General features: G+C 43.6%; 1 protein-coding gene across 1 annotated transcript; it reads left to right on the top strand.

The window, feature by feature from the left end:
* Nucleotides 1–485: 485 nt before the first annotated feature.
* On the top strand, nt 486–12,369 carry RSPH3 (radial spoke head 3). The gene is made up of 8 exons (XM_075087825.1): nt 486–668; nt 846–933; nt 2,091–2,232; nt 4,348–4,493; nt 5,094–5,297; nt 6,468–6,630; nt 7,767–7,853; nt 10,110–12,369. Exons 1-8 carry the CDS (start codon nt 547–549, stop codon nt 10,364–10,366), a joined length of 1,209 nt encoding a protein of 402 aa, XP_074943926.1. The 5' UTR covers nt 486–546; the 3' UTR covers nt 10,367–12,369.

Below are 12,369 nucleotides of genomic sequence, written 5' to 3'. Positions count from 1 at the left end.
GGTATCCAAATCCCCTACTTGTGTGGGAAAAACAAAATTAGGAGCGCAGCTGTTTGGGCTGCCTTTCAGGACACCGGTACTTCAGCCACCAGCACACCGGCAGGCAGGCTTTTGCGATCCCCCAGCCGATCTTCGCAATCCCAAAGGCACTGCAGATCGGGTTCAGTTAAACTGGAAACCTTCCAGTCCCTGCGCAGCTTGCAGAGAGGAGGAAGAAGGACGGTGACACCTCGCGGCTAAACTCCTTCATTACCTCGCCCAGGAGGAGGCCCACGGCGCTGCCAGGCGCAGCTACACGGCACGTTGCCCGCTGAGCACCCCAGTGCCCGGAGAGCTGGCGCGTCCTCCTCAACTCTACATCAGGTTTTAGGTCTTTCCTGGCAGGAAAACCTGCACGAGTGGGCAGGGGACAGACCCACGGCCGCCGGCTGCCCCACCGCTGCCGCCCTCCCGCCCCCGCGCATGCGCGGCGGGTTGCCCTGGAGACGGCTGCCGCGGCGCGGGCGGTGTTGCAGCTCCCTTCGGCGCCCGCGGCCGGACCCCGCCATGCTGCCCGCCGCCGGCGGCCCGGAGGCGGCCCCCGCCGGCCCCTACACCTACTGCAGCCGGCCCCGCGCCCTGCCCGCCCGCCCCAAGTACCGAGCGCCGCCGCCGGACGCCGCTGAGCCGTGAGTGCGGGTGTCCGGCGGGCCGGGCCGCGCCGTCCGGCCCGCCCCGCTCCGGGAGGGAGAGGGTCCTTCGGGGGAACTCGCACCTCTCGTCTTGCGAAGTCCTTCTGGCTCGTCGAGGCGTTAGCGTACGGGCTGCAGCTCTGTAACTACAGCTGTCTGTGCTCGGTGTTGCAGGGAGAAGGAACCGGTTCGCTACGCCAACCTCATGTATGACAGGAGAGTGGTGCGCGGCAACACTTACGCCCTCCAAGTCGTACCTGTGGTATGTTTCTTTTATGCAGATCATACGACAGCTTTGTTGAAAAGTAATAGGTAAGGCGGGAAAACGGTTCCTCGTTAATAATTTTAACGACCGAAGTTATAATTTTCCCTAATATATTTCACGCAGTTGCAAGCTCTCCAGTTAAACTAGCACGCGACTGTTTTCAGCCTTTCTTTAAAGCACTTAGTTTCCCATGAGCTTCTGTAATTGATTATTTTTCCCCATAAGTACTTATGTTTTCCCCTCCCATTTCTTTAGTGTAATGATACTGAGCACAAGTCATCGCTGCATCATCGGTTACCATGTGCCTCCACAGGTGTTACCAGTGAGAATAGCACCTCTTGGGAAATTAAGCTTTGGGGGAGATTTTGGCTTACCCTACTAAAGAAGCAGAGCTAGATGGTCCAGCCGTATACAAAAGCTGCTTATGCGGAGGCAAAAGTATTTTACTTCACCTGATACAGTGGTAAATGGTTTAGTGATACTCAATTTTCAGATAATATTTCCATATAGCTACTCTGATCATATAAGAGTTTAAAGCAGCCTGTATTTTTAAAAGCTACCTTGTGGAAATAACTTTGTGTTGTTCAATAGCTGTGTGTTAGAGTGACTTTCACATATGTCCTGTTTAAGAAGCTCAAAAGTGATCCTCATTTCAATCCACAAACACACTACCGAATCTAAAAGTTAGGGTGGGTTTCTTTTGCTTCATCAGTGACAAAGAACCTATAATTTTTACCTAGCAAATAATTCTGTTGATAATATGATAACTGGATTTCAGTCCATTTGACCTTCTTAAAGCTTTACCTAGAAACTCTCACTGGTCAGCAAGAACATGCCATTTTAATATACTTCATCTCGCAAAGCAAAGTCCTGTATATAATATCCACTTCCAAATAGCAACTGATTGCTTTTAGTATGAGAATCCATTAGTATGTGCCTATAGGCAGCTAGCATACCCAATTAACTTCACACCCCACAATCTTTAAAATAACTGAAAATGTAGGGTCAGGACCCAGAAAAAGTAAATTCAAAATGCTACAGTTGTAGAATTGAAATCAAAAAACAACCTTCATTTTCCTTTAGAGAGAAATTAGTATAATTTCCAAGCACAAAATGTATTCTGTTTTGTGGTTTTGTTTTTCATCCCTGCTCAGAGTACCCAACCCAGTCCCCTTGAGATTCAAAGGCAGAGGGAAGCATGGCAAAGAGCACAGGCTAGAAAGCGCGCAAAAGAGCAAATGCAACAAAGAACACCTGAGCCTGTGGAAGGCAGAGAGCATATTCATGTGCAAACAGGTATAAAAGGCTGATTGTTAAAAAAAAAAATTATCTGAAAACAAAAACTTGCTGATTTGTATTCACTTACTAAATGGATGATGCATTTGGTAGAATCACATAGGGTTAAGGTTAGAATCACAGAATTCTAGAAACAGAGGTTCTCTAATCCTTTCCATTATGACCCCTTAATTTTAGCTGTATTTAATAAACTTAGCTAATTAGTGACATTTTTCCAGAGGTTCTCTTTCTCAGTTGTCAGTGTCCGTTCTCAAACACTAGTCAAGACTTCTTCATTTATTCTTTCCTTTCCAGTATCATCAAAGAAGTTTGGTATATGCTTAAATTTGGGGTTTTTAAAATTCTGCTTAAGACTACAGTCATATGTAAGAACAAAGCTACTATTAAAAACTGGGGGGATACACCCTAAGTTAGAATAGGAAACTGCCCTATTTGTGGGAAAACAATTTTATTTGTAGGAAAAACAAAATTTGGCAGTGGGATAGTCATGAGGGGGGTGTAATGTATTGCTGTGCCCTCTGAAAATCATTTCAGCTTGGACTGACTTACAAACTGGGAAAACAGGTGTGTTACATGCTAATCAGACATGGCCTTTGGCTTCTGAACGTTCCCTCTGCCCCAGCCCCACCGAACCTCCTACCCCACCTCCAATGCACACAGCAACTTTTCACCTTTCAAATACTGTTGGATGCAGAAGGAGGCTATCTAGTGTGGAAGTCTTGGTCTCGTGTCCTTACCACTGACTAGTGCAGATGATTTTAAGCACTCCACAGACTTTATTACCTGAGCCAGGCTATTTATCTCTGCAGTAGGAGACAGTTATAATTTAAATCAAGCACATGTTCTTATAGATGTTTGGTTACCTCAGAGCCACTTCTGGTGGGGCCAGAAGTAGAATATTCTTTAAACCCAACAGAACCAGTATTCTGGTTTCATAGAATCACAGAATGTTCTAAGTTGGAAGGGACCCACAAGGATCATCAAATCCAACTCCTGTCCCTGCACAGGACAGCCCCAAAATTCACAGCATGTGTCTGAGGGCATTGTCCAAGGGCTTCTTGGATAGCGTCAGGCTTGGTGCTGTGACTGCCTCCTGGGGAGCCTGTTCCAGTGCTCCACCACCCTCCGGGTGAAGAACCTTTTCCTAACATCCAACCTAAACCTCCCCTGGCACATCTTCCTGCCATTCCCTTGGGTCCTATCATTGGTCACCAGAGAGAAGAGATCAGGGCCTGCCCCTCCTCCTCCCCTTGTGAGGAAGCTGCAGACCACAATGAGGTCTCCCCTCAGTCTCCTCTTCTCTAGGCTGAACAAACCAAGTGACTTTAGCCACTCCTCTTATGGTTTTCCCTCTAAGCCCTTCACCAACTTTGTGGCCCTCCTCTGGACACTCTCTAGCAGCTTTGTATCCTTAACGTACTGAGGTGCCCCAAACTGCACACAGCACTCGAGGTGAGGCCGTGCCAGCACAGAGCAGAGCGGGACAATCACCCCCTCAACTGGCTGCAATGCAGGGCTTGATGGACCCCAGGACTTGGTTGACCCTCTTGGCTGCCAGGGCACACTGTTGGCTCTTGTTCAACTTGCCATTGACCAGAACCCCTGGGTCCCTCCCTGCAGAGCTCCTCTCCAGCCTCTCGTTCCCCAGTCTGTATGTACATCCAGGGTTGCCGTGCCCCATGTGCAAAACCTGGCACTTGCCCCTGTTAAACTTCATGTGGTTGGTGATTGCACATACAGTGGAGAAAAAATTATGTTTTCAATATTATGGATTAGTAGATGGGCAATCATCCCTTTTTAAAATTGTCCTATCCTGTTGACTATCAAGAATTGTTTATTCTGCAAGGTGGGCTGAAGTCTAGACTCTGACTTTTGAAACCTACAAAGAGAAATGCCCTTTTAGGAAGTGCACCAGACATTACAGAGAACGTGGCGTCAGATGGCCTATGCGGCAAACTGATCTATGTTTTAAGTTGAGGTGTCTTTTTTTAACTTTATAGAAGACAGTTTAGTGCACTCTTTGGATATAATTCACCTTGTAAAGTCATTAAAAATAGTTGAGAGTTAAAATTAAAAGAATCCAATTTACAGCATTCGTTGTGCTTTTGTTTCTAGAGCTGTATTTGGAAGAGATTAGTGACCGGATAATAGAGGTTGATATAGAGTGTCAAACAGATGCATTTTTGGACAGACCACCCACTCCACTCTTCATACCAGCCAAAACGGGAAAAGATGTGGCCACGCAAATAGAAGAAGGAGAGGTATGAAGCAAAGTCACGTCTACAAGTGCTTTCAAAACATGTCTCCCGTACAAAACACATTTCTGATGCAAAATTGAGGCAGAAACGGAAAGGAACTTATCCTCACAGAACATGCCAAAAAACCCCACAAAAAAGTCCTTGATGTCTGCTGTGAGGTTAAGTGGAAAATTAAGGAAGGTGCTTCTCCATGTGCACTGGTTCTGCTGCTTTCAGCTAAGAACTACAATGTGGAGAAATCTCTCTGTAAAAATACAGCTTTCAGCTTACACATTTCTACAGCTCTCCCCTGTAGAAATACTGTCCAGCCTAAGAAGGTGCTGGGAATGCAGAGGTGAGCAGAAATAGGGTCCTGGTGAGTGCTCTGCTTCTCCCTGGCAGCCCCCACAATGGCTGTGGTAGGGTGTGCGGCGTGTCACTCATTTACCCCCTAGGCTGCATTCATGCCTCTTGCCTCAGCTGACACTGGGTCCCCCACCTGTACTTCTCAGGCCTGCCTTCAGCACGAGGGCTTTGTTCATCCTCCTTTTCTCCTTGCCAAGAGGCTAAGAGTGATTGTGATCGAGGGATATTTATCTCTGTTTCACTGACTCCCATCCTCAGTTGTTTGACTTTGATGTTGAAGTCAAGCCAATCCTGGAAGTGTTGATCGGGAAAACGGTTGAGCAATCTTTGCTGGAAGTCATGGAGGAAGAAGAGCTGGCCCAGCTGTGGGCACATCAGCGTGCCTACGCAGAGCTGCGTAATGCAGAACTTGCTGAAGTACAGCGCCTGGAAGAGCAGGACAGGCGATACAGAGAGGAGAAGGTAGGCCTTAGAATCACAGAATGTCCTGAGTTGAAAGGGACCTGCAAGGATCATCAAGTCCAACTCCTGTCCCTGCATAGGATAACCCTGAAATTCACACCATGAATTTCCTGACACCATGACTTATTAGGAGCAGAACAGGCCTGTCTGCACACTTGTCAGAAGAGAGAAAACCATTTCCAGTACTGAAAGATAAGCAGTGAAATAAGCTGGATGTGCCCAAAAGGTTATTTTCAAGTTTGATATTCCTCAAAGTATTTTGGTGCTGTACAGCTGCACTCTGCCATTTGCTCTCATGCAGCAGCGCCATGCTGTTTTGTTTATTTGGAGCAGTTGCGTTCCAGTGACCTGGTGTACGCAGACACCTCATCGAGAGGCCAAACCCAACAGTACCCTTTGTACCTGGTGCAGTTATTACTCAAGCCTTTTCATTATAACAAGTGCTAAATGAATAGTCACAGAGCTTGAAAGTGAGAGAGGCACTTCCTAATCTTTCACACTCAATGCATGCACCTACTGTATGTGCACACATACCTCTCAAGATCTGCAATTATTAAGCTATATTAGTACTATCTAGTAAATACAAAGGGCAAGCCTTAATTACTCACTATTCATCAGCCTTATATATTTGTGGTTTTTCCCATGTTTTCCTGAACCACTTTGAGTTTTAATCTTTAATTACATGAAATAGGGTATAAAATTAGAAAGATTAAAAGTTCAGGAAGTCCTGATCCAACTTCATCTCATACCAAGGCCAATGATCAGCTTTATCTGCAATAATAAAACAGACAGTCATGAGATCAATGCATACTAAGGTATTGTGTTCAATACTTTGACACAATTGATTGTGATCAATGCTTACTAATGTATGCTAACCAGAGAAGGGTTTCATTTGTCCAGCTACAAGGCCCTTATTTTACAGACTTGCCAAAATAAAAAGGTATACCAAAGGAACGTGTTTCCCTCTAACCCTTGTGAATTTTAGTACTCCACAAGTGCAAGCACTTGTTCACATGAGAAATTTTTGTGAAAGCTGGAGGCCATAAGTATCGGTACTCTTGATTATCTTTGCCATTTATGACTCTAACACTGCGATCATTCTTCAAAGTCTAGATTAATGGAGTAACAGCTAAAGGCCTGAGAGTTTTACATGCAATATTGTCTTGACAGGAACGTCGCAGAGTCCAGCACATGCAAATGCTGCAGAAACAGAAAGAGACCACAGAGAAAATTGCAGCTCGGGCATTTGCTCAGCGTTACCTGGCTGATCTCATTCCCTCTGTCTTCAACAATCTTCGTGAGAGTGGGTTTTTTTATGACCCTATAGAAAGAGGTTTGTATTTTTTTTAATATGTGAACTAAGTAATATAAAGGTCAAAACAACCATGAAACATAGCTTATTGTCCTATGATTTAGAATAGTGTCACAAGACTTTATTCATTTACATTTGTGGCTGCAGAGAGGGCTTCCAAACTCAAATTTTTAAAACAAACATTATTGGTCATCGGTACAAGTAGTCAAGAATAAGCAAGAGCTGACAGTGTTGCAATGAGAAGAGCTGCTTTTGAATTGGAAAGAAATAAATGGGTGGTAAGGATTGGTAGAGGGGTGAGAGAAAGAAATCCAAACTGAAGTAAATGTATTATGATAGGACAGGCAAGGAAGTCTGTATGTCATTCTGAATCTTTGTTAATGATTATCAGAGCAATGGAGAAATTAGTCGATTAAAATTAGGCTCTGAAAATAACTTCAGAGTTGTACATCGGTGACTTCCAAGCTTTTAGAATCAGCGCCATTCCTTATGGGCTACCTTGCTGCACCCCTGTTCCCAAGTCTCTGCACAGCTGCCCAGACCACAGCTTAGGAATGGATACGCTCTCTCCAGAATGAGTCTCAGGGCAATACACTGAGTGTATTTTGCAAACAGGTCATGCTTTGGGACCACAGCCTACAAAGAGCATGATTTGAGAAGTACATGGGTAAGCAAGAGCTCTTTAGTCAGAGGGAACAAATGCTTTCAGCAGACCAGAAGCCAGACGTCTTTGGAAAGCAAGGCAGGAAATGTTATTCTCCTGACTTGTTCAGGATAGTTATTTTCATCTCGCTAGAACATTACTGTGTGTCTCATCTGTGCTAGCTAGCCTTTCAAGGGTGCCAGACCCCTTTGAAAATCACTGCAGTTGAGAGGACTCTGGTCTGGATCCATAACAATGAGGAACCTCAGCAAAAGAGGCGGGAGATAAGAAACCCAACAACACCTGAGAGATTTTGTCTGGCTTTTGCAAAGCAAGTGTCTTTTGGCAAGGATATGCATCCCTTAATGATCGTAGCAAATGAAAAACAGCCCCAAGATCCTGTTGCTCATCCTTAATAAAAATACTTTTCTCCCTTTTCTCCCTTTTCTCCCCACTCTGTCTACCCCCACTCTGTCTCTCCCCCCCCCCCCCCCCCCCCGTCTTATGCTTACAGATATTGAGACAGAATTCCTTCCATGGCTGATGACAGAAGTGGAAGAAACACTAGAAAGGAAGATTCTGGGGAGGATAGTTCTTGACTGTAAGTCACCAAATCCTGGAATGTAATCTGGGCTGCTTGGTGTTCTTGATTGTTTTCCCCAGTCAGACAAATATCACATTTACAGGGTCATTGTGGGTTAAGGTAGAAGGTGTCATTTTAGCAAGAACTCCAGGTACCTGTGGCTTTTGTGTTTTGTTTTGGGTTTTTTACTATGTTAAGACATTTTTAGGTTGGAAAACTACTACTACATACACCTAGGTAATTGATTTTCAACTGAAATAATGAAGCGTCAGTCATGCTGCACTACCCTCTCTCTGCTGTCTCTTTACTGTTTGAGATGTGTTGGTGCTGGGAGATGCAGTACGTTTGGCAGGAGCAGAACGGTTAAAGAGCACCAAGTCTTTTCTCTGCTATAAAACTTCTATTTCTCATGTGTTGCACAGCCATCATTGCTGTGCTGTTCTCTGTAGTGTGCCTGATTGTGCCAGTGGGAACAAAAAAGCCCATTCTGTCTACAGCCACATGTGTATACCATGAAAGTCCCTTAACTCGTTTGTGTAAGCTCCCTGAGCTATGGAATATGTTCACCCTCCATGAAAGGAGGAGAGAGGGGTAATCGTAGGCCATGGTTGACTGAGAAGTCAGGTGACCAACACTTTTCATCAAAACAAGGGCTTGCCTCCTCAGCAGTCAATAATCATGTTCTTGCTTTTGAAATAGATTAAAATATTTATTGGTGGTCTTTTGGGCTAGTTCAAGCTAAGTGTTCAAGTTCTTTTATTACTCAGTCTTCAGAGGCTGTAGCTGAAATACCTGAACAATGTAACATCTGTCTTGTGTAGAAACACAAAATTATGATGAATGCATGTGGTCCACCGTGGTGGTCCTAGATCAAACCACTTTTTATACTTGCGTTACGTCTTTCATTCCTATGGTTTTCCTCCTGCTGTGATTTTGGGTTTGAATTATATTTGTGTTTGTTTCCTTTGGGTTTATTTTCAGTTTAACCAGGATCCTTTGTTAGGGTATAATTTGGATAATTACAGCTGGTCTGTTAGGTATTTTATCCTATGATGTATGTGCTGGTATATACGCTCAAGGATCACTTCTTCATGTAGCTCTTCAGAAGGGAGGGAATTTTCTCTCCTTTTAAGAAAGAAGTATTGTATGTGACTACTGAATAAACATCCCAAGGAGAATGTTGCTACAGGATACACTATTAATGAGAATATCGATCATATTCCTGTTTAAATCTTTATTCTTTTTAACCAGATATCATGGTCTTGCACCAGTTCTAAGATAAACAGAGCAGCTGGAGCAGGTCAATAAGTAATACCACCAGCCCCTGTTTTTCTGTTTCCTAACTTATACCCAATCACCAACTGTTGAGAAAACATCACCCCTGTAAGAGGAACTGCAAATTAGATTCTCCAAATTTTGTAGAGGCAGGCCCAGCCTCTGCTGAGATAGTCTGTGGCTTCTTCTCCCCTTTACGCAGAAGCATAGGAAAAATCTCTGAGGATCCATTTTTAGCCTGTTTGAATGAATATGCTACTTCAAGAATTTATTTTGTCACTGTCTGATAAAAGATTTGTGAACTACAAGGGAAGCGCCCACAGTATAAGGGGGCTATGTTTTTCCTCTCAGAGATGACCATTCCGTCTTTAACTTGCTAAAGTCAACCCATGAATTAACAATGTAGCTCTTTTTAGTACCTGTAGGTTGTCCTATTTTGTGTTAAACCTCTCTTCCTTCATTGTTGGCCTCTATTTTTCATATTTAAATGATGTAAATCAAAGTGAGTGTTGACTTTTTTTTTGTTGTGTTCTTTGATTTGGAAGGGGTATAATGTTTAGAAAAATTTGTGAAGGCTAAACAGCAAAAGTAATAAAGAGTAGGTGCTTTACTGCTGCTTTTCAGAAAGAGAAAATCTTTTAATGACTCCCATTGTTCCAGCATTTCCCACTGCCAAACCATCATGCTGTGTGCAACCTGACTAGTCCTTGTTCCTGGCGGGGTGACCCGCTCTGGAAGTGAGGAACAACTGTGAGGAAATCAACAAAACAATTCAGGTGAACCCTTTCAAATCACTGCTTGCAGCGTAAACTGCTCGTTTAACTGGAACTAGGCTACAGCAGCAGGGATGATTTTTCTCATTCAAGTATTCTTTCATTTTTAGTGTTATTTCGGGGTCTTTTCCCTATTTAAGAAGTTATCAGTCAGTAATACATAAAATAATCTCAAATTATAGGGGTTTTTTCCCATGTTTGTTAATGGTACCTTTCTCTGTTTCAGCCTTGATTTGTTCAGTGGTTGAAAAACGCTTAGATGCATTTAGCCGTCAACCTCTGTCTGATCAGGCACTTGCTGAAGAGCTGAGGCCAACAGATGCAGCACCTCAGGTGGCCAGTGAGACAGAGGCTGCTGACCAACCGGTCACAGAGGAAGAAGAGACTGATCAACCTGTTGCTGAGGAACAGCCTTCACGTCACATCTCATTCCAGTTAGAAGAATCAGATCAAGCAGGAACAGAGGATTTGGAAACTGACTAACAAGCAGGCAAGTCATCAAGTAAATGGAGATGAATGAAGAAGCTGAAAGAAGAAATTAATTCCTATCTATTTCAAATTATTGTGCCCAAGCCATGGTGAAGGATGAACCTAAGTAACAGTTGAGCATTAAAGCATGTTTTCCATATGCTGACATTGCTGATTTCAGGCTGTAAGAATCCAGCTAGAGGTTACTAGTGCAATGAACGGCAGTGAAATTCTATCCCCTTCCACACAATCCAATACATCAAAAACCTGGGATGTTTACAGTTGAAGAGTAATGCTGTCCCCCACCCTGTGCTCAAAGGTTTTGAGAAGGACATTGAGAGCATCCTAATAACGTTTGCAAGTGCTTTGGTAATGTTCTCAGAACAGAATTTCCTTACTTTCCTTATTTTGAAAGGTTGCTGCTACAGCACTTAGATAAATTTCTTTTCACTTATGTTAGTCCTGACAAACTTGAACGGGCATCTCAGCAGGTAATAGAACAAAGGCTGTTGTTCCTGAAGCTCTTCAGGTTCAAAGAGTTATCTGCCACTGGGAGTTTCTGCCAGTGCAAAACCCTCCTCAGCCTCCTGACTCCCAGAGCGCTGGTGGGAGGCTGGAGCCATGTGCTAAGTCCAGCCTCAGTTTTCTTTGTAATCGTCCTTTCCTGCTGGTTCACTGGAAATGGTACCAGGCATGACTAACAAAATGCGCCGGCACCGCCACATGTATCTGTTCACAGGCCAGCTCCACAAGTGGGGCATTCCCCCTCATAAAATTATATCTGCACTCCATCGCAGCAACACTGTTTCCTTGCTAGCTGCACCTGTGGAAAAAGTCCTGCCTTGTCCAGACTGCGTTGTGCTACCTCCTCTCTGCAGGTCAGAGGAGCTTTGTGCTATCCCAGCAGGCCAGATCCCACTCTGAGAGTGGGATTTCAGGAATGACACCTGAAGAGACGAGTACCTGCTCCACATCTCATACCCTCAAAAGGGACGTCCAGACTTTTCACTAGGCCACTTGTACACGTGGCTTCACAGGCAGACCCTTCCTGGGCTAGGACGTCCAGTGGTAATCAGGGCTGCAATTGCTTATGTGGAAAAGCTCCCTTGGAAGGTGTCAGGCATTCACCTGTCCCTGTAGGTAGCTGAAAATCAGAAATAATGAGATGTAAGCACCAACAAATCCACTTGGTGGTTTGATGTAACACGAATGTGTTAAAACTGAGTGTCTGGAGTCACATAGTACAGATTGTAGATAGACACACCTGTGGATGCTTTTCAAAGCTGGAATATTCCTCTGTAAGCTCCTTCTCTGTGTGCTAAGTTGACAGTATTTCAACAAAGTGGGTTTGCTTTTTCATTTATGATTGATTCTTCAAAGCATCCAGCAGAATGTGTTACATGTATGAAATTACGGTAGTCAGTGCTCACTACATCTGTCTATAAGTTTCTAAGAATAATTTATTTTTATGCATATGAATGAAATTGAAGGCTTGAAATGAGACCCTGGTCTAGGCATTAAAGTCAGTGGGAGGATTACCTCAATTTCAGTAGGACCAAGATTTTGCATTGGGTTTTTTTTCCCATGATGATGGAGACTCCTGACATGACTTCAGGTAAATAAGGTAAATAACTTAAGACTAATTTTATCTAGAGAAATGAAAAGGTTTTGTGACATGATTCATGAGAATTGTAAATGTTTCAGCTCATTTTCGGAACACTGTATGTCAGTTCTAAGGATTCCTCATTACTGAATCATTATTTTGTCATGTATTTACAGGAGACTTAGCATAACCTAGAGGACTGCCATGGATGATTCCTGAAAAATTCAAACAAATGCTGACTTGTATATTTGCTTTTGGAACGTTTCAATAGGCAGGTGATCACCTGGAATAGTTTCATTTTTGTTACTCCTGCTCTGTGTTTGATTGCTAGAAAATTTACTTGAAGCGTTGAATTATACTGTATAAATAGGTTGTGGCATTATTGTGTATTTTAAAATTATTATTAAAAAATAAT

This window comes from Phalacrocorax aristotelis, chromosome 3, assembly GCF_949628215.1.
Source record: "Phalacrocorax aristotelis chromosome 3, bGulAri2.1, whole genome shotgun sequence".
Classification (NCBI taxonomy): Eukaryota; Metazoa; Chordata; class Aves; order Suliformes; family Phalacrocoracidae; genus Phalacrocorax; species Phalacrocorax aristotelis.
This window is presented reverse-complemented; position numbering and strand designations above follow the sequence as displayed.